The sequence below is a fragment of the Pecten maximus genome, chromosome 14, assembly GCF_902652985.1.
Source record: "Pecten maximus chromosome 14, xPecMax1.1, whole genome shotgun sequence".
NCBI classification, from domain to species: Eukaryota; Metazoa; Mollusca; class Bivalvia; order Pectinida; family Pectinidae; genus Pecten; species Pecten maximus.
The window spans coordinates 38,443,232-38,467,139 of NC_047028.1; the positions used below are offsets into that span (position 1 = coordinate 38,443,232).

Sequence of the window (23,908 nt, forward strand, 5' to 3'; positions counted from 1 at the left end):
GCGGACATGCCTTGGGTCTCGGATTTCATTATGATTTACTTAAATTTCGCTAAATATAGTTTTTGTGGGAAGAAACCCAAGGGAAAGCTGGAGTCATATATAGATACCACGAGTATACCTGCTCATGATAGAATTGATATATATTGTCTAGTGCAATCGAGTACACTTCATCGTGAATAAATTACATAAGCAATGTGAGAGAAATATACCTTAGAGAATTGTTATAGGTAACAGGGTACGGCCATTCATATTTTTACGTATTTTTCTAAACCTGTTCTGACATCTACATGACTTTGGAAGCGATGCGTATACTACTACTGTACTAAGATTGCATCATATCCTAGTATCAATGTCTGTTAATCGACCGTTCATACTATTTATCAAGGCTGAGTAGTGGCGGAGTGTATAGAGTGGCTGCTGCATGCAGTTTGAAATTGGTTGTTTTATCCTAGATTGTTCTTTTTTAAAGTCTTCGATCTAGTAATATTTGTGGTGAACTTCACTAGAATCCAAAGACCAACATTTATTTGTTCAATGATAGAATCAGAATAGCTACAGAAGTGACCAGATGTCGCATAAAGTCTAATTCGGTCCACTGGGTGGTCATTGAGGTCAGTTATTGATACGATTGTCCGAAACATTGACCGACGTGTCTGTCGAACGCATGTACATCGTATTCACCGTCAGATAATTTCGATCGTGCGGTCAAGCAGGGGTGAGCACCTCAAACAGATAAGGGGAAGATGGACATCTGTTTGGGCTTAATTAAATTACGTTTAACAATAATATCCTTTCAAGAATCTGCTTGCGTTCGGAGAGAAAATATAGTTCCTGTATCTGTAACAAATTAAAAGAGGTTGACCACATACCGGTCGCTAATTGATGCTCCACTTGTTAGTAGCTAAATGTATTTTGATAAGTTCTTAATACGTCATACCTTCAGTTTTGCTGATAGGATGAATTGAAATGTGTTTCTCATCTCTTTGTCGCTAACGCCTTTATAAGTAACGCGGATATATATCGTTGTAGTCATGACAGCTTCGGCTAGCGTATAGTGCAGACTTGTACTAATCAACATGGGCTTGCCTATTAATTAATATTTATATCATATTATAACGTTTCTAAATCAAATCAATTTGGATATTAAGACAATCGTTACCTTGAAATACAATTAAGTGTTGTGTACCGTTGTATGTATGTGTTTTGCCTACTTGCATGGTACAGGTGAGAAATGTGGGCAGACTACAGTTGTATTTTGAACATATGTTAATAAATTGCTTATGCAGTCTTTTGATTTATTCTTCTCAGACTAAATAAGCTTGTTTTTAGATTATACGAGTTGAATATATATCTTATTATTTGTCTTTGACAGAATGGAACGACACGACACCCCTCCCAGTCATGGTATTTGTCCACGGCGAATCTTATGACATCGGAACCGGAAACGCCTACGACGGAAGTGTCCTTGCCAGTTATGGGGAGGTAATCGTTGTGACGGTCAATTACAGACTTGGAGTTCTTGGTAAGATTTAACATTGAATCACATGTAAAACAACACCACACTGATCCGTTCATGAAGATACTATTTATACCTGTGGTTTTGATTTTTTTTGTATCCATCTGGTTCTGTTGTGTCAGATTAATGCGCGGAGACGACAGACAGTATTCATACAAACGTTGTAAAGATATGAATGGCCCGTCTGTTTTAAACTATCACGTGACAGTAAATAACTTTGGATTGGTATTCGGAATACTATTTATTTGACAAGATTGTAAAATCCATACATTTATTTACATTTAAACGTGAGCATTGACATTTACACTTATTCTTATATTTATGGTTAAAATGTACAACTCCAAATTTTGTGATATATGGAGATCTGTGTACAGAGTACAAATATCAGTAGAACAAGAATGAAAACGTATTGGTAACAAGTTACTGATAAGGGATGCAAATAGATATTATACTGTATAGCCTTTCGCCCCGTTATTATACTGTATAGCCTTTCGCCCCGTTATTATACTGTATAGCCTTCCGCCCCGTTATTATACTGTATAGCCTTCCGCCCCGTTATTATACTGTATAGCCTTCCGCCCCGTTATTATACTGTATAGCCTTCCGCCCCGTTATTATACTGTATAGCCTTCCGCCCCGTTATTATACTGTATAGCCTTCCGCCCCGTTATTATACTGTATAGCCTTCCGCCCCGTTATTATACTGTATATCCTTCCGCCCCGTTATTATACTGTATAGCCTTCCGCCCCGTTATTATACTGTATAGCCTTCCGCCCCGTTATTATACTGTATAGCCTTCCGCCCCGTTATTATATTGTATAGCCTTCCGCCCCGTTATTATACTGTATAGCCTTCCGCCCCGTTATTATACTGTATAGCCTTCCGCCCCGTCATTATATTGTCGATGACGAATCAGTCGTATGTAACTTGTAAGTTTTACTAAAATGTTTTAAAATTGATGTGATTTGCGTTACTTAATGATTATGAGATGTTCAGTATACTGTAGAATGTAAGTTATCAAACATATACTGTACAAGCATTATTTACAAAATTGGGAGAGCGATGTACAAACCTCGCCAAAAGCTATAATACAGAATTCAAATAACATGATACTAAATACCTCTTGAAAATTTAAAATAGAGTTGCATTTTGAAAATATTCCGGTTTTTTATCAAAACATTATCATCAAAACGGCAGATAATGATTTTAGATTCCACAGATACTCGTCCGGTTCTGTCGTTTTGTGTTCTGAGATAGTTTACTGCAATTAACTTTGGCTGTGCACGAGTCAAATAGTCCATTTTTGGAACAACTACGAATATTTATATGTATGTGTTCCGAACGCTTTAACCAATGATCAAAGTTTTCATCTTCATGCGGTACACACTGTTTATAATGTCTGAAAATTTGTAAACATATTCGGAATTTACTTTATGACATGCACGTCTAATTCCTATTTAGTCGATATGCTGCTCTATACACAAAAAGGGTTACAGTTACTTAATGTATGAATAACCTATATCAATATATTATAATGATGGTAGTGTGAAAACCTACTAACAGCCCGCTCAGACGTACTTTTTAAATGCTAACAATTGATGAGCACTGTACAAAAACAAAAACAAGACAAAAAACCACTAAATCAGATGTTGGTGTGTTGATGTATGTAACTGATTTAGACAGAAGATTTATGTCAAATCACTGCAACCTTGATTACACTTAGTTGTTCAGGCGTACTTAGAGAAATGCAAGAATACCTAATTACCTCAGCTCCTAGTTTCAAATCGTTCCCGTGTTTCAAAAGTATATATGCATAATATATTGAATCAGATTCATAAAAAATCTCAACCATTCTACCCAAAATCTTTTTCAACGATCATGTCAATTATAAAGTGCTTTTCCACGTCAAAAATACACCCTTCAAAATGTTATAGGGTTACCAATTAGTACCGCTGTTTCCGTGGCGGTAAACCATTCTGTTATCTCGGACTAATTACTACCGTTCGGTTGATGACGAAAGTACTGTTAGCAGTTCGTGTTTCTACCTGTGGGATAAACGAACCACTTGGGTGACCTTCCGCGGGGGAAACCTTACACTGTATCTGTAAAGGTCAGATGGAACCTACGGGAAATAAGGATCATATGTCTTAATGGGCAAAAACTAAGTGTAGTGATGGCCATCCGTTAGACCGTCAGCTCCATTTACTCCAGATCACAGGCAACCGGAAGAAATATGCGAATTTCCTAACGAGTAAAACGTATTCGTATCTTTAGAATTACTTGAAAAACCTTTCACCGTTCTGGAGCTTTGCAAATAGATTTTCCGGCTTTCTAAAACGGAAGAGGCCGTGCAGTTTCGGCATTAACGTAACTGTGCTTTGTATCTGCGTATCGAGTAACTTTGAAATTACCAGGCATGCTTCAGCGACCGTACATGTGTTCCGATCAATACAGAGCGAAAGGGAGTTTTGTAGGTGACAGGTAATCTACATATCCTGCCGAAATATACGCCAACATGTGTCGGTGAAAACGGTGACACTAAGATCAACATACTGATATAATCTTATGTCGCGGAGTAATATTTTTACGATGTAATAGGGTTTGGTATCTGGTAAGATAAGTGTTACCATCTTATTTATTTTCTTCGATATGTCTTTAAAACAAACCTGAGATAATTACAGCAAGCTGATGAGTAAACATATCAGGATCGTGTACGTAAATACATGTTTTGTCATTTAACATCCCGCTGATTAGGTGTATTCAAAACAGTTCCTTCGTAAATTATTGGTTTTGAGAGAGCACATGTCCTATTACTGCACATGTACAAACTTATCGTTATATTAATGACAATCCTGGTCGCTAAGAATACCAGCAAATTAGTCCTCGGCCGTTAATCATTACCTTACGCACGTGCTATCAACATGGATGTGAATTGTTTCGTTATAGTAACACTTTGATAAGGTTATGTATAAATAACGACTCACTACCATACACGGAGTAAGACTGTTGTTTCCATAGTGAAATGGATCTGTGATCGTCGCAATATTTCAAGGTGAAAAATCAAAAGTATATTTCTATGCTTGCTTCTCCAGTTATCAATATAATTCTCGTGATTATGTAATATTCATGATTAAACTCGTCAAAAAGTCATTACTTGTGAAATCAATAACATCTGTACTGATGTAAAATTCTCCATGTCAATGTTAAAAGGTTTTGCTTTTTTGTTTTTTTTATTATTATTTCTTCTTTTTTTATTTCTTCTTATTTTTTTTTGTATTAAATTCCTCCTCTCATCCAATATATACGCCATAAACAAGTACATGCGTATCAATCAATTTTCTGTTCTTCATTTATCTATAGCAAATTTGATAAATGAGGTGTCAACGTGTATTTCATTCCATGATAAAGGAGTGAATAATGATCTGAGTTCAAGGGCACAGTAACACCGGTATCTCAGAGTAGTGTTTATCTTAACGTAGAAATCAACGAGGTATCTCATCAAAACTCGTTAACATTCCTCACCAATCTTCCATTGATACACATAATGTAAAATTCAAAATAATCCAGGAACTTTCAGCTCGAACGATAAAATATCACTTGCGAAGTAGGTATGGAAATGCAACATTATTTCTAAATACTACCGATTGACTATCCAGAAATTAAAGAGAGGCTTCAGGGTGGTTTTGGTGAATATTGTAATACCGAAATAAAAGACTAAAATCAAATCAAATTAGAAACACCAATAAAATACGCAGATCCGGAAATATTCTTTGATCATTTTTTTTTCTAAATCCTTGATTGATATGCCCATCACTTAACGTTCATAACTTTATTGTATTTTTTTCTCATAATTACTGCATATTACTTAAAAAAAACTGTATCAACGTAAAGTGATCAAATAGCTCATAAACCAATGTGAAAAGCATTATTGTACTCGAGACATTTTTTTTTTTTTTTTTTACAGACGCAAAACGTAAAAAAAAAAAAAAAAAGATGGAAAATACAGCTTACTGTAATACGTCTTTAACAATACCTAACAAATCCTTATCATTGTATTTGATAGAATTAATTCGATATGGATCGGTTGATAGGAATTTTTACATGTTTACAATCAATATTCGCCGTTTATATGGCCAATCGAGGCACCAGCAAAGAGGGCTCCATATCAGTTAAAGCAATCTGAATATTTTCCTGGTAGTAGAAAGCATACCATTTACATTTCTTGCACTCTTGGTACACGGGATTCTGTATCCTAACACAACATCGATGGAGTTTAATTTTAGGAAGTATACACTTTTTACTAAATGAGAGACAAATATTGGATGCGTCACTGGATTCACACTGTACTCAGCATAAAACGTTACAGTTATAACTGAGAGAGGCGATATTAAAAATAGATTTCCGTACATCATTTTTAGATTCATATCAGGAAATGAAAATTCCAATCAATTAGTATAACTTAGGCTGTGATCTGCTAGCACACAAATGTAATTAATAGTATAGTATTTAATATCAGACTTTGGGTGTGATATGTTAGGTGAGACGATACACAGTTGTTAGATTCAGTGTGAGTTAATATAAAAACAGATTGTTAAATTTTGTGATAGGGTGACAGTGAAAAGTTAGGAAAGGTTCTATCTAGTAAAAAGGAATCTACAATGGCATCAGTAATCCATTCACTGCATCAATGATGATGTAAGAGTATCAAAATACAATCACTCTAATAAGCGGTTTGTTTCTAAACTAATAAATAATTCAAAATCATATTCAAAAATATATATTGTTTTTCGTGTGTAGACTTCAATTGAGACACGTAATATTGCCCTTGGAGTTATTTATCAGAACAATTTTTGATAAGAGACCTAGCTCAACATATTGACAATTCTATCAGGTAATAGTGATGACATCACATCAACCTAGCTGTACTATAAACTACAAGTGGCTGGATAAGGATGGTGAGACATCAATCCAATGTATGTTTTATATGTATGTACATTTTGTAACAGATGTCACGCGTGATAACATTTACTATTGGGGAGGTGTTAAATAGATTTGTTAGTGGGAGTGTGCTGTTATTTGATATGTTTTATAACCAAGAACATTATTGGAAGGAAGGTTTTATTTGTTGTATTCTCGGTTTTTATATTGGCAGCATGTGTGAGAAGTTTGATAAGGTATTTTAGTTTTCGTTTTACTATTGAAAACATCCAGAAGAAATTCATTTAATTGGCTTGGATAAACTGTAGACTGAACCTTTCAGCTACATGGTGTTCAAAACCATCGACGCAAGCATCTGTTTTGTAGGAGTGTTATTGAACCTTTGCAAGGTTGACGAACTTTATTGAACATCTTTTAAGTGATCTGTTTTAACTTAATCACACCGTCAAATAATGGCGAATTCACAGCCAGTAAGCATTCTTATAAATTCATAAGTTTATCACCTTGCATAATATTTCCATTTCTTTCCGACGGCACAAAACGTGTCCTTGGGATGCCCACGTGGTATCACGTGACGAATAGTGACCAAACATTATCATACGACTCTATACATTGGCGTAAATGTAAAGTTGTCTCTCATTGTGAACAGACTTTTTATATCATGTACATGTACACCCTCCTAGGTAATGGCACAATCACATTATCTTCTCCAACAACGATGTCACTCTGTCGACGAGGACTAACGAAGATCAAACGGCAATCCTACTCACCCTAAAACCCTGTTAGAGAGAACCGAAAACAGATCGGTCTTTAACGAGAGGTGCACATTGTAGAATACACTACATCGTGTCCCAGACATTGACGCTTGCTGTAATTGACTTTTTACAGGGTTACCACCTATACGCATGCGCCGTTGAAGGATACTCTTCCGCATTAAGGCAACGCTTATATTATGAATTTAGAAACCTACATATGTATCAATATTATCAAAAGAGAAGGAAGTAATTTAAATGAATACCTCTTGTTACCTCACTACAGGAAATGTTGCTACCAGACAATGTCTACATTAGTAATATTTCCCGTCTGTACTAATTTTGGAAAGACTTCAGTTCGGAAGTATATATAGAGGACATGTTGATATTATATCCGCGCAGATATTATCGACGGTGAGTGTTTAAGATTGTTGAACCCCCTGAACGCCTGTTACAAACACATATCGCTTTGTATTCCTCTAGGGGATGAGATAAGTACACAACAGTTAGATCTGGTAATGCAGTCTTAGCTACGATCTGCATTTCTGACACAGAATATAACGGGATTTCTCTAATAGAATCGGTCAACACTGATGACTACATAAGCTTATTGCACTCGGAGGAGAGGTTAATATCTTTAGCGATACACTCACTTATATAAAACACTGCACCGTTCATAGATATAAATTCCCAGTCAGATGATAAGATGTAGGATTTATTGATATTTCTTACTATGTGTATGCCGTACCTATTACCAACACGACTGTTTCGGAATCAGTCAGTGTTATAAACGAGTCCGATTGGGAGCATTTCAAAATATGTTTTGACAACTTTAAAAAAAAATCTGAATATCTTTTCCATAAAAAGGTCGAGCTTTGCTTAGCCTCAATGTGTTTGACTGGCTGATATGTATATACACACACATATATATACACCATTTGATCATGAGACAAAACAACTACCGCACGCGATAAAGTCTCGATCCCTCACGAGATGTCATCCCGAGATTCTTCGTAGAAGACACTGTGCATATGTGTACAGAGAAACAACAAAATGAAGGGCACTGTTAATATCATCGTACTTGTCTATGTCGGTAAAATGAAACAGGTATTGCCCTTGTTGTGGCTAGGGAACATGAGTAGTTGTCTCCTTCCATCAATCAACTTATACTCGAGTCTCGACGAACATGAGAAATATTGGTTAAAAATAAATAGAGGATATTTAATGGTTGCCCGTTTAATCTGAACATATAAAGTAAATGTGTATGGCAGAATATCAATAGTTTACACGGGTGTTTTATTTTTTATCTTGGTTTCAGGATTTCTGAGTACCGAGGACAACAACGCTAATGGTAACTACGCCTTACTGGACCTCCTGGCTGTATTGACCTGGCTTAACTCCAACATTGGTGAATTTGGTGGTGACGTCAAGCGTATTACCTTATTTGGTCACGGATATGGAGCGGCGTTGGTGAATCTCCTCCTGCTGTCCCCAATGGCTGACGACAGTAAGTGTGGTTTATCATTCCGCATAAATCCATCACCAAGGACCATTAAAACAAAGGTTTTACTTCTAAAAATAAGACAGCAAAGAATACCGATAACATAAAGACTTTATCTGCTGATAGAATGTTCAACAATACTTACCCAAACAGACATAATAACCATTACATCATTCAAACTTAAAATCGATCAAACCAGCGAAAAATATATAAACAAAATAAAAACATTAAATTAAGACTCCTAAAAAAGTACAAGGACACTAAAATGCGGTGTTCAGGGGAGAATAACTGTCGTCTTCATCGATAACACCCATTATACAAATTTAGGTCAAATTGACAACACCCGTCATATAAATATAGGTCGAATCAACAACACCAGTCATACAAATCTTTGTCAAATTGACAACACCCGTCAAACAAATCTAGGTCAAATCGACAACGCCCGTCATACAAATCTAGGTCAAATCGACGATACCCGTCATAAATATCTAGGTCAAATAGATAACACCCGCCATACAAATCTAGGTCAAATCCAGGTTAAGTCACACATTTAGGCTGGCGACAATTAACTACTAGGCATATCAACATATACCAAGCACGTCCTGTTGAAGCTATATGTGGCCACCCTACTTACCTAGCATTGATCAATCAAAGTTCTTGGGATAAAAAAAGAATATAAACACTATAATGATCAAGTCGTGAAGTAATGCATATGTATTGTTAGTAAAATCACTGAGGAGTACTACCCAGTTACTATATGACTAACTTTTGAAATGTAAACAACCATTCTGATAAATGACAGCTTCAGAGAAACATAAGATACATACATGAGGGAATTGTATCTCCGTTTAGCTAAACTGTGGCCAGACGTTAACTTTAATCTCATCCGGGTTATACCTGAAGGGCATGACCTTGACCTTAGATATAATTGTAACATTCTGACAACGGGCGTGACCTTGATGTAACGCTGCCTGATACATAACTATAACAATCTAACAAAGGACATGACCTTGACCTTATACATAACTGTAACAATCTAGCAAAGGACATGACCTTGACCTTATACATAACTGTAACAATCTAACAAAGGACATGACCTTGACCTTATACATAACTGTAACAATCTTACAAAGGACATGACATTGACCTTATACATAACTGTAACAATCTAACAAAGGACATGACCTTGACCTTATACATAACTGTAACAATCTTACAAAGGACATGACCTTGACCTTATACATAACTATAACAATCTGACAAAGGACATGACCTTGACCTTATACATAACTATAACAATCTGACAAAGGACATGACCTTGACCTTATACATAACTATAACAATCTGACAAAGGACAAGACCTTTGATATTAAATAGCCTTATACATTACTGTAACAAAATGACATTTCCTTTTGACAAATATTATAAAGCTGATGTGAAATTTGATTTAGTTTGATGCAATAGACCTACAGCTGATAGAAATAGTTCATACAATACAGGATGTATACTCAGCTAGATGTTGATCCATGAACATTATTTTCAGATTACGATTTAAACATTGCCGATCAACCTACATGTATTTGAGAGTAAAACAAGTCCGGTGATTATAATCAGAAAGTAGATGTAGTTATATTTAATGCATACTATGCTTATTATTATAAGAAATATATTTTGATTGGAAAATTACAATTTCATGATAAAGTTTACAACCCAATACACGTGTATTTGTAATTAAACATGTTTTTTTCTTGTAACGCGTGTATCAGTACCACTGGGTATACCCGTACACCGGAAATTGGTACTAATCAGTATTTTATGCATTTACACCGTAAATACTAATTGTCCCTTTGAAACCCTTTATATATGTGACCCGTATATGTCACTGATATCCTCTGTATAAGACATTTTTGTGTCCAAAATTGCGCATGTTGCCTAGTACCGATCACAACTGAGGACAAATCATTATATGTATCCTTGAGACCCCCCCCCCCCCCCCCCCCCCCCCCCCCCCCCTGAGGATAATGATAATGTCGTATTTATACGATTGACTCGTGTCTTATATGCATGTACATGCCAGGTACTGAAAGTCAATTGTGTTTTGCTTTAATCAATGTGTCGTACATGCACAGTAATGATCAGACCCGTACACCTGGTCAATTTATTCCTTCCTGGTAAAGGATTCATAATGACAACAAAACCACCGGGCATACATACAGACTTATAAACCATTATACACACCCAGATAACACGTAATATGTTACCAGGCTTCGTCGTCAACTGACGCTGTGCGTACGGTACCGGGAATCATGTTTGCAGTACTTAAACACAAATCTTTTTTTCAGAAAATGCTTAATATACGGGATCTAAGGATAATACATATACTGTCTTTGAGGGGGGAAATAGCTACAAAATGGTGTCAATGGATAGAACACTACAAGTCTTTGCAAACCCTACATGTGTGTCATTCCTTCTCCAGTTACTTAGTACCAATTTCCGGTGTACGGGTTATCACCGTGAAAACGATTTCCTAAAATCCGTATGACCAGTTACGTTTCACGCATACGTCATCAGTTTATGTTTGATGGTGTGTAAGTAGGTTGATATTTTAGAAGCATGCGTACATATATATGACCTTAAAATAACGGGTAAATATAAATGGTGTACCCAAGTAATATAACAGAACGCATTCCACTTATGGATGGTAACTCTCGTTTTATCTTCAACGGGCATATCTTACATAGCGATTGGTCAGGTTTTCACATCAAATCCAAGCAAGCACAAATGTCCATGGGTACAACAAATATATCTAGTATACAGATGTACCAAAAATGGAACCCTTGGCTTTCGAAAGTAACCGACGTTTTGTTTTCTTTTTGTTTTTATGATCAATTAATTGCTTAAATGTTCAATTTCAGTTGCTAAAAAAATGATGATGTCTCCAACAGGTAAAATCCACTGTTCTGAATAGATTGAATGTCAGAGTCACACTGTGCTTCATTAACATTAATGAGTTAATTCATGGCGGCCATAACATTTGAAAATGCAAAGCACGTGTGAACGCGAGTTTGACATTTAAACCACCCGCACTGAATAGCGTATATAAACACATGGGCGTGATATTGGTGACGTCATAACGTCTGTCTTACTAATGCACGTGCGTAACTCCATTGCGTATAGCACAATACGTCGTTTGGTTAGAGAGTTGACGTGACTTGTATTTCTCGTCATAAGTGTTTGTATCCGTTCAGTATAATTAAAAAAATCAACGAACATTTGACAGGGATGACCGACACCAAAAAACTGCACATGCACGGTACCGATATCAATAGGCCTAAATGCGAATGGTCCACCCTCCCTTGTTTTTTTTTTTTGTTCAATCCATTTGTTTAAACATTGGAATGCGTATATTTAAAAAAGGTTCGTATAACAATTGTAATTTTTCTCTTTATAAAGGAATTATGCCAGAAAGAAATCTGCCATAGAAGTATAATTTACACGTATACTGTAGATTTTCTTTTCAGATAAAGCAGCCTTTTAAAGTCATTACAACTGTACAATATCATCATACGTAATATTGTCTTAAAAACATACCATAACAAAATCCTTTAATTACTGAAATTCAAAGTGTTCGCAATCGTCCTTTAAAAAAAAAACCCATTCAGTAGGTCCTACAAGGAAGCATTATATCACTGGGCTGCGAGGACGCGTCATTCGCAACCACGTGACACAATTCGACTTTCTCGTGTATCACTGTATCTTAAATCCATTTTACTATTTAACAGAAGACATAACCGTTTAATGGATATGATTGAGAGTCGTTTTAATACCTTTCCCCTTCTACTTTATAGAATATGTCTAATATATATGTGTTTTATCTACAAATTGGCGTTATCGATAAAATATATCTATATACATACATTGTATAATGTGATTTGATTGATACCATGAAATCGCGCGCTAGACCTTTCGTTTCTCCCACCGTCCTCGTAGGTAGCTAATTTTCGACACGATACCGTGTCAACCAACAAATTGTAGCCTGGAAATCTGTTGATAAACGAGTTTTACTAGATTTTCACACACTGATTTTCCAGATTTACTTAGATCGATGTCTTTTAAGCTTATAGACACGAAATTGGAAACAAAAAACGAAAAGTGGAATTATGCGATTTAGGTAGGTGTTAGGTCTAGCTATTTGTCTAAATCAATGAAATAGAATACCTATTGACGGTCTACATCAGGCTTGTCCATTACTCATGACGCTGCGCAGTGATAACTCTGCGTTTTAATGCAGACATAATGTCACCGCTATCGAGCGCCATTGGAGGAGAGGCTCATGGGAGATACGAAATCAGCAATCATCGGCAAAGTATTCAGGGCCTTCTGTCTTTGAGATACGATTGTGAGGAATACTCGGTAGAGAGCACTCCCTAGAGCTCTGGCTCAAAACCATTCCATACGTCGCCCTTCCAATTCTCATTAGCATACAGTTGTTGATCGCGGTGTTGATGTGTAAACAATTCCAGACCTCTTTGAAGTTACCAAAATGTCGGATTGTAGAACTTCAGTACCGCCATGTATAATGGTCGTATATAACATACACACTCATCGCTGGTGGTATCATTGAACAACTCATTGAACTTGTCATCAGGCAATGTGGAACAGCAACACTGCTGATCTTCTCATGCTTAAAGGTCTCAAACAAATTTAAATGAGCATGGATTCAAACAGACCCACATGTACCAATTGATTCAAATATATATATGTGTGTGTGTGTGTGTGTGTGTGTGTGTGTGTACGCGCATGCAGATGTATATACATATTATGTAACCTGAGTGTTTAGTATAAGCACATGTACGTGTGAAAAGCATGTGCATAACTATTTTTGTGCATTGCTTGTATCTGAATGTCCAAATACCGAATTGTAAATTGTACGTAGATATTTCAGCTGAAGCGAAAACAGCTTTGCTTAATGAGTTACCTCCTATAAGTCATACAAATCCAATGATCATTTCAAGGCTCTTTTACATATTTTAAAGAAATAAAATCTGATTTTGTCCTTGATAATTGATATGATATAAATTTTCCATCTCTGCTTGAAGCTATGTCCATCTTTTTTTCCGCTGTGCTAATTACATGTTTATATTTTAACTGTACATTCTTAAACATCATCCGATTCACGAGTCTTAAGGAAGAAATATTATTTTACTATGTTTTAGTGACAATCCAGTGCTCATATATTGTTGATTAGAATATTTGTAAAAGGAACCATATATTACTACATCGTACGCAAATCACGTGCATAACGATAGATGTAGCATGTAGCCCTAACTCTAACACAAATTTAAATAATACCCTTACATCCCAAACAACTAAATATAAATAGTATATAAGGACGTTACCTCAATCCAGCATGAACAAAAATATATAAATATCTATTATACTACACATACATACTTATAGGTAACGCTTTAAACATAATATAACACTGTGGGGTAGCGTACGGTGTCAGATAGTCTATAGCCTTAACACAATCACAAGGGAGCATACAGCCTTAACACAAATCACAAGGGAGCATACAACCTTAACACAAATCACAAGGGAGCATACAGCCTTAACACAAAGCACAAGGGAGCATACAGCCTTAACACAAAGCACAAGGGAGCATACAGCCTTAACATAAATTACAAGGGAGCATACAGCCTTAACACAAATCACAAGGGAGCATACAACCTTAACACAAAGCACAAGGGAGCATACAGCCTTAACACAAATCACAAGGGAGCATACAACCTTAACATAAATTACAAGGGAGCATACAACCTTAACACAAATCACAAGGGAGCATACAGCCTTAACACAAATCACAAGGGAGCATACAGCCTTAACACAAATCACAAGGGAGCATACAGCCTTAACACAAATCACAAGGGAGCATACAGCCTTAACACAAATCACAAGGGAGCATACAGCCTTAACACAAATCACAAGGGAGCATACAGCCTTAACACAAATCACAAGGGAGCATACAGCCTTAACATAAATCACAAGGGAGCATACAGCCTTAACATAAATTACAAGGGAGCATACAGCCTTAACATAAATCACAAGGGAGCATACAACCTTAACATAAATCACAAGGGAGCATACAGCCTTAACATAAATTACAAGGGAGCATATAACCGTAGAATACAACTTAAAGACAAAACACAAGTGTAAAGTAGAATACAACCTTAACACAAGTCGCGAGTGTAAGGTAGCATACAACCTTAACACAAGCCACGAGTGTAAAGTAGCATACAACCTTAACACAAGCCACGAGTGTAAAGTAGCATACAACCTTAACACAAACCGCAAGTGTAAAGTAGCATACAACCTTAACACAAGCCACGAGTGTAAGGTAGCATACAACTTTAACTAAAACCACAGGTGTAATGTAGCATATAATTTTATCTTCAACATTAATGCGTGAACTATATTTTGATACATTAAGGTAGTATATATCATTAAGAAGCCAGTGTGACAGCCATGTTTTTCCGGTCCATTAGTATGAATCTCGGGCTAAGTGACCTCGACTGTGAGTTAGACCAGCATGTCGTGACAGCTTGATCCCTCAAACTATCGTCAAAGTCAGCCTTTATTTAATGTGTACCACGCTAATGATTCGATTCTTATCTAATTTACTGGGCATGCGTCGCTTCATCTTATAGTACAGGTACAGCAGGCTATAATGGTTAGTTTGTAACCCAAATTACGGGACCTAATTAGGCATGGCGCGTGCACTAAAGTCACTTCCGGTTCTGTTGCATACGCTCACCCTTAGACAAGTCTGATACGATCTCGAGAACTTGTACGAGAGCATAAGCTATGTTATTAGGTTGAGTTTCTGATAAATATCAAGGGATTTTTTCTATGATTGATTATGTTATCTATCTTACATGTAGATAAGGACTTGTATGGTGTACCAGCACACAGCTACATGTTAAACATACACATAGATGTTGTGATGGTGTTATGTGTTAAAGGGTAGAAACAAACCGTATTGTGTCATTTTAAGAAAAAAATGAATTCACACTTGTTCTATTTTATTTCATTTTTTATCAAAATCTAAAAGTTCCATACATCTGATGAGCCACGTCGATGTTGATATGCTATATTGAATAAACGAAACCAGACATCTACAATCTTATCTGCCATCATATTATATTTGGCAATGCTATGATGTTAAGTTGTCATGAATCTTGGAATCAATAAAATATTAATCATCAAAAGGAAAACACAGTTTGCCTATTCGCGTTAGGAACCTAAAAGAGAGCGATTTATTCTGTTAAACGTGTAATGTCAATTAAAATAAAAATAAAAAAGGTTTCAGAAAGTACGCTAAAACGCTGCACAATTCATCTCTCTGCATGAAAACTAAGTTAAATTAGAAAGTTGTCGGAAGGAATACATTTGAAAATTAATATCCGCTTTTGACTTCATTTTCGTAAAATTACCTTGCAGAATTAATGTAAAAATTGTCGTTCTCCAGTCTAAATTAGATTGTAAGGGACCAGAAGATGGGAGTAGAACAAGAGTATTTGTCGGCAGAGAGAGGCTCTACAGGAATAGAGCCATGCCTGTTATACCATAATTGTCTCCGACGGATACTAACTGCCGCTAGAACAAGTCTATAACGACAAGTATCGCCTCGCTTGATGACGCCACGGAGCACCGTGTTCCGTAACATTCCAAGTGTTTTTTTATCGTTTTAATAGAATGACACGGTTTAAGACGCCATAAGTCATTTATGCCAACATAAAGTACATGTTGCTCCGAATAACAACAAACGTATATTTCATTCTGCAATTTCTTCCGAGCTGCCTTACTACATGTAACTGTCAGGTGTCACACGTGTAAAGAGGACACACAGACACACTATCGGTACTGTCATGTGTCACACGTGTGAATAGGACACACAGACACACTATCGGTACTGTGAGGTGTTACACGTGTAAAAAGGACACACAGTCAATATCGGTATTTTGTGTGAAATGATTAAATGATCAGGTATATCGAAAAATGGTCTATCTACGTGTGCATCTATCCATTGGAAAGAAAGATCGACGTGGGTAATTGTCCGCAATCATGTCTTCTACACACTACCATTCGGTAGGTCTTTCAAGAAAATACGTTACCGCACGCGCCGCACAAACTCACGTGATTCCATTCGGTTGTCTTGGTGACGTATTGTTTACACACATCAGCCGATATAAACATATAATTGTAGCTTATAAAACCAGTAAACATCTATCTATATAACATTTTTATGGCATAGACAGCGGTATCGCTATATCTTAAACTAATTTCACTGGTTATAGGAAGAAATCAACGTTTAATGAATACGAAATCTATAGTTATAGTCACGTTTGATTCGTAGTAAAATTTTACGATCGAAGTAATGTATGAGGCAACAGCATTTACATGTATATATACAGTATATATAGACATAAATAGGATCCAGCGGAAGTCGTATTCATCGTAGGAGTAAAGTTATTTATATCAAAAACACAATTAAAAACGTAAAATTGTGATAGAATGGACAGGATCCAGGTAATTAGCATTAAGGTGTGTGTCCACTTAACACCGGCTCAAACTTGTCAATATTCACAATCTGTGTGCCTAGTTAACCTTAGTTTAAACATGTTTTATTCCAAAACGTTTACAAACGGATTGGGTACAAGTTATTACAAGTTATGTGACCACTGTTTCCTTAATAATGTACAAAATAAAGAAGACTATGCAATTGGTATATTATACATAACATTATTAAACCATTTTGTTGGAGGGAGAAAAAGAGAAAATGGGAGTGAATAGGGTTGGAGAGGGAGAGAGAAAGGGATGAGGAGAAACGGAAGGGTGAGGAGAAAGGGAAGAAAAGAAGGGAAGAGAATAAGTCAGTCTTTTTATTATTTGAATCTATTGCTAGTTTTGATGAAAGTATGGACATCCAAGAATATTTCTGAATTACACTCAAATGATAAATCTTCGTTACCGAATAAAAATAAATCTAAATCACAAGGTATTTCTAAATTCATATTGTTCAGGTGTTGCATCAGGACGTTTCTCTCAACAGTATAAAGGCTACATTGAAAGAAAAAGTGATGCGCATTTTCACATATATATCCACATGAACAGCTAGGGGTTTCCACAAGGTTATTCCGGAATAGGTCGTAGTTAAGAGAACTACATTGATATCTCAGCTTCGTATGTTTAATATTTAATTTACGATCCCCCATGTAAAAATATGAAGGAGAAAAAGCAACAACGGGTTTTAAGAATTGTTTGAATACGTTAAGCGATATTGATGACTTTACAGATTTTTCGAGGTTATTACAACAACGAAGGGAAAAAGGTAAAAAAGAAGAATTTGTTGATGATAACTTGTAAAAAGGGATTATATAGTTTCCCATATTTCTTAGTTAATAGCCAACACGATCTTGTACTGTAGAGGGGAGTAATGAAGAAAGATATTCAGGTGTTTGATGATTATGCATTTATAAAAGAGCTGCAGTTTTTTTTTCTTTTTCTTCTCGAAGATATCAATTTATTCAAGATATTTATTTTCTTCATAACTGAAGAATATATTGTTTTAATATGTTCCCCCCCCCCCCCCCCCCCCCCCCCCCCCCCCCCCCCATTTGCCACTCGAACTACAGTTATGTGATCGCAAAGGGGCCGCGGTGGCCGAGTGGTTAAGGTGTCCGACACTTTATCACTAGCCCTCCACCTCTGGGTTGCGAGTTCGAAACCTACGTGGGGCAGTTGCTAGGTACTGACCGTAGGCCGGTGGTTTTTCTCCGGGTACTCCGGCTTTCCTCCACCTCCAAAACCTGGCACGTCCTTAAATGACCCTGGCTGTTAATAGGACGTTAAACGAAAACAAACCAATATGTGATCGCACAACGTTCCACGATGTGCGATGTGCGTACGATATGCGATACAGATCGTGCATGAAAATGTGCGCACGATGGGCGATTGGAACGGTACATTTGTACATGTGCGATATGTATCGTGGTCGATATAAAATGAGGAACGCGTCATCTAATTATTTAAAGGTGTTGAACGATTGTAAAAGATATACAACGATTAACATTTTACGAGGCAGCTAATTATCATATTTTTGGTGAAATATATGCAATAATTATTAGGAATGAAACTAAATACCGATGTATAGTTAAATAAGTAATCTAAATGATTATTAAAGAACTTTATATAATTTGCTCGGACGTCGTCGAGGACATAACTAGGCCTTGGTGAGTCGAAGAAATGTGAATAGAAACATTTCTGTTGTGTTTAAAAATACATAATATATGTAATGTATGTATTAAGTAAGATAAATAATCGTAGTGATGTCCGTCTACCATTCTGGTACATGTATACATGTAGATGTATCACCAGGCCGTCGAAAACATCACGAATACTTGCGAGACAAAATGACGGTACTTAAATGGCAAAAATTAACAGGTCATGCATGTTCCATGAATGAAAACAATTGTTATGCAGCACGTATATATAAAAGCGACCATCATATATCTTTTCGTATAACTAGTTATTCCGTAATATTTATAACCCTTATCGTTAGCTGTGCGGTTTACATCGCACAGTTGTGCGGTTTGTATCGCACATCGCACATGTGTGCGCACGATGTCTGCACGGTGTGCGCACGATGTTTTTTGGAACGTTGTGCGATCACACAACTGTAAAAGTAACGCCTAAATGCTTGTGACGATCCGTAAAGTCTGAAATATTACCGTTAAATTCTAATTCAACTTATTCGTCGATAGCATTACTATTTGAGATAAAAAGAGCATCAGTTTAATCGGGATTTAATGTTATTAACCAAGTTTTTGCCCATCAGTTTAAAGATTCAAGGTCTCTGTTTAGGATAGTTTGAATGTCAAGACAGGAAGCAGAAGAGCATTGAAGAGAAGTATCGTCAGCGAAAAGACGTGATGCAGAGTCAAAGACATCGGCGATATCGTTTATATAGATCAAGAATAATGAAGGACCTAGGATAGAACCCTGTGGAACTCCTGTATCAATAGAACCCAAACTCGAAAAGGACTCATTTACACAAACTTTTAGCTTTTTTTTATAGAAATAATCTTTAACCAAGCCAAGAACTCCCCGCTAATTCCAGAAGATTTTAACTTAATGTACAAGCCCTTATGCATCACCCGATCAAAAGCTTTAGAAATATCACAAAATACAATACATGTATGCTTTCTTTCTTTAAGTGATAGACATATTTGATACAGTGCGTTTGGCACGACGACAAAATGGAAAGCACCATGCAAGACATGTATTAAGATAACAAATTAAAACAAAACAATAAAGAAAAACAAGCAATTAATTAATCAAGTACAATATACCCTCTCGATATGATACATCTTCCTCTCACATCTTCCGTATATATATACATGTATGTATATATTTTTAATGAAAACAAATTCTCGTGATAACAAAACCACACATTCACTTCATCACAAGGCAGAAACTGTATAGCAAGTTGTGACGAGCACAACGTGTACCACAAGAGCGATAATAAACATAGAATTTGACTGAATGAACTCATTCTGTCGGTATGGATTTAAATGTATATGGTAATTGTTCTTTTTTTTTTTTTTTTTTTTAATCCGTCAAAATTTATTTTACTAAAATTGCCTTATTATTTTCTTATCTGTCTGAATAAGTGTCTTGGAACTTTCACGTAGACTTGGAAATTGGTAGAATTACAAAATTATACGATCTGTATAATATACTCGGTAGACATATTACAGAGAAGGAATTGTTCAATATCGTATTCCACTTGAGATGTAAAAGCTTTAATACAAAGCGACAACTTCCGACCAGTGCCGTATAGAATAAACGTCGTCATCTGTAGATAAACAATAGACTATTATAGTTTCAGCCGAAATGTACAGATATTGCATGCGAAAGTTTCATAAAGGCAGGTTTATTATTTTAGGGTACCGCAAAATGATGAATATCAAATACAAAACAGGAAATAAATCGAAAAGATAAAGGTATTCTCTAAGGCTCCTGAGGGCGTTTAACTAACATTGCAGACATACTAAACTTTTAAACTGTTTAAATATAGATTTATAACAACATTAAAACTTAAAATATTTTTTTGATTTAATAGTCATCCTTTGTATCTGTGTACGACTGTCATTGGTTCTGTGAATTTATTTCAAAAGGAAAGTCAATGAGGACAAAACATCAAGGCCAGTGTGCTACCCTTGTGATCCTCATTTTAAGATCAAACAACAAAGCAAGTGTGCTACCCTTGTGATCCCCATTTTAAGATCAAACATCAAGGCCAGTGTGCTACCCTTGTGATCCCCATTTTAAGATCAAACATCAAGGCCAGTGTGCTACCCTTGTGATCCCCATTTTAAGATCAAACAACAAAGCGAGTGTGCTACCCTTGTGATCCCCATTTTAAGATCAAACAACAAAGCGAGTGTGCTACCCTTGTGATCCCCATTTTAAGATCAAACAACAAAGCGAGTGTGCTACCCTTGTGATCCCCATTTTAAGATCAAACATCAAGGCCAGTGTGCTACCCTTGTGATCCCCATTTTAAGACGTTTACTATTGAATATTACCTTATTTCAATATTTAAAGCAGTGTTCGGTGTAACTGAACACAGATACTGGAACAAAAAGTGTATACCAACCCTTTTCTGTTCGACCTTCATTGCTGACGTCATTGAATGACACATTTTTCTATTTCATCAAAAGTTTAAAATAGTTATTTCGTTTATATATTTTAACAAATTATTACAGAAAGGGAAAACTATAATAGTTTAATTCCTATGGTACAGGTTTACCCGCGACGGAGTATGTATTGAACACGAGGCAATCATTAACCGTTACCGTACAGACGCCATGCTGTGAGTTGGCGTACCAACCAAATTCGAATACATTATTTCATCAACAATTTAACAACATCTGGAGATTAACTTCATTACATAAGTACATTGTAATCACTTGGAATGTGCCCGGTCGCCTTGTTCAGAAAAAATAATATAACAGTTCTGTCCAAAGTATTTGTTGTAAGGATAATCCTAGAACTCCATTGGTACCCTTTCTTACCTACGCCACCTGCTTACGTGGCTATCGGGGGACGTTAGCTGCTGACAACTAGTCCGTTAAAGGTTAGAGCTTTTTTCCCAGCGCATCGCCCCGTGATAGAGGATCATTAGGACAACCCCCGAGGGGAGGATTTCGGGGATGTCCCGCTGAGTTATATACGCATGACATCGTTACTAAAGAAATACAGTGTATAACGGAGGGTTACTGTCTCCCACTGTAGATAACGTCTGATTTCATTGCTTTTTGAAATTGGAATTCGCTGATAAGATGTCTGTGTTATATACAGAGAGACGAGCGTAAGAACACGTGCTGTGGGTACATACAGCTCTACCCCGGGACCCAGACTCTACTAGTCGTCCACGTCCTAATCAGCGGTGCAAGTTATTTCCACATTTGCAACTGCATGTAACATGGAGTAATTTCCCCAGACGATGCTGTTCTGGGAGGAAAATGTCTGCAATACCAACTCGTTACTGCTTTCAAAGAAAACATCGATTTTGATGTATTTTGTAATTGAACGGAAGAAAATGGGCTTCCCGAATACCGTCAGTAGCCGGGCTAGGTTATCAACGGTAAACACAATTGTCATATCTTTCGTGTGTCGACTTCGTTCGTCTTTCTCATCGCTGCTGTCCTTAATATCTTGCTTTGTTTCCATTTTTATGACCATCAATCAGTCGCTATCATGATTTGATATATTTCTATTTACTCACTATTTCAAATAGAAAAAAAAGTCAAATTAGTTTTCATTTTAAAATGAGTTATGTAACACATATGAATGTAACTATTAATGTGACAAGCATGCACTATTTTTTTTAAATTGAATTCTATATGAAATTAACAGAATACAACAAAATATTTTGAGTTTATGTCTACTTGTCATGATGTGTATTGTCATAGTCACGAATCTGATCATTATTTCCTTATTCGACCTTGGAAATGTCTTCTAGCGCAGTGGCGTTTCGAATTGAGTGAAGCCTGGCGTAAATAACCGAAGGCCAGGAATAAAAAAAAAAATCTAAAACGTTACTTCCACTCGACAGTGCTATTTGTACATCCTGACGCAAAAACTATGTAATGTGCCGATCTTTAGACGTCAGTCGAGGTAAACTTTAACATAAATTTGCTGAAGTAATGTTAAAACATCAAATAAAAATAAAAACAACGAAGCAAATACATTGCATGAAGGTCCTCCGGTGAAGTTATGTAAAACGTATCTGTCTGAGCCCATTACTATCACAATCGAAAAGACATGTCTGACATAATATGACTTGTGTACAATAAGGGTAATCTTTCCGCGTCAAGTCGATGTAACATAACTCGGTTATGATTCACTTCGATAAAACACGACGCGGCGATGTTTCACGTCGGTGCAACATAACGCGGTGATGTTTCACTTCCATATAACACGACGCGGCGATGTTTCACTTCGATAAACACGACACGGCGATGTTTCACTTCGAATATAACACGACGCGGTGATGTTTCACTTCGATTTAACACGACACGGCGATGTTTCACTTCGATATAACACGACGCGGCGATGTTTCACTTCGATATAACACGACGCGGTGATGTTTCACTTCGATATTACACGACGCGGTGATGTTTCACGTTGATTTAATTAATTTCCCATTGTTTGTACACAGAATGCAGTTTTCTGATGGGTTGAGATTTTTTTTCATACCTAGTCTATATGAAAAAAAAATCCTAAAAATGGCACGAAAAATGTGACGTCACAATACGGCCATTGAAGTTGCGTATTGCTTTGTGAAAAAGAATCCCTTATAAGATCAGTTAGATTTTACATAAAACATGTTTTAATTTTTAGAAGCAATTTCAAAAATAAATTATAAGCGTTGATGTCGATTATTTTCTAGTTCCACAGGGGTATGAAAAAAAAAATTGTTTGCAAAATTTTGTAAGAATCTGCTACGAAAAAAAATTACATCAATGCTTGATTAACATGACGCGGTGATGTTTCACGTCGATTTAACCTGACGCGGTGATGTTTCACGTTTTTGTATCCTGACGCGGTGATGTTTCACGTTTTTGTAACCT

General features: G+C 36.4%; 1 protein-coding gene across 1 annotated transcript in view; it reads left to right on the plus strand.

Annotated features, from left to right (window-relative positions):
* The first annotated feature begins 1,377 nt into the window (after nucleotides 1–1,377).
* LOC117342218 (neuroligin-2-like) overlaps nucleotides 1,378–23,908 on the plus strand; it is a 54,799-nt gene continuing 32,268 nt past the window's right edge. The window contains exons 1-2 of the mRNA XM_033904271.1: nucleotides 1,378–1,522; nucleotides 8,526–8,714. Coding sequence (XP_033760162.1) covers nucleotides 1,402–1,522; nucleotides 8,526–8,714 — 310 coding nt within the window. The 5' untranslated portion in view covers nucleotides 1,378–1,401. The remainder of the gene's footprint in view (nucleotides 1,523–8,525; nucleotides 8,715–23,908) is intronic.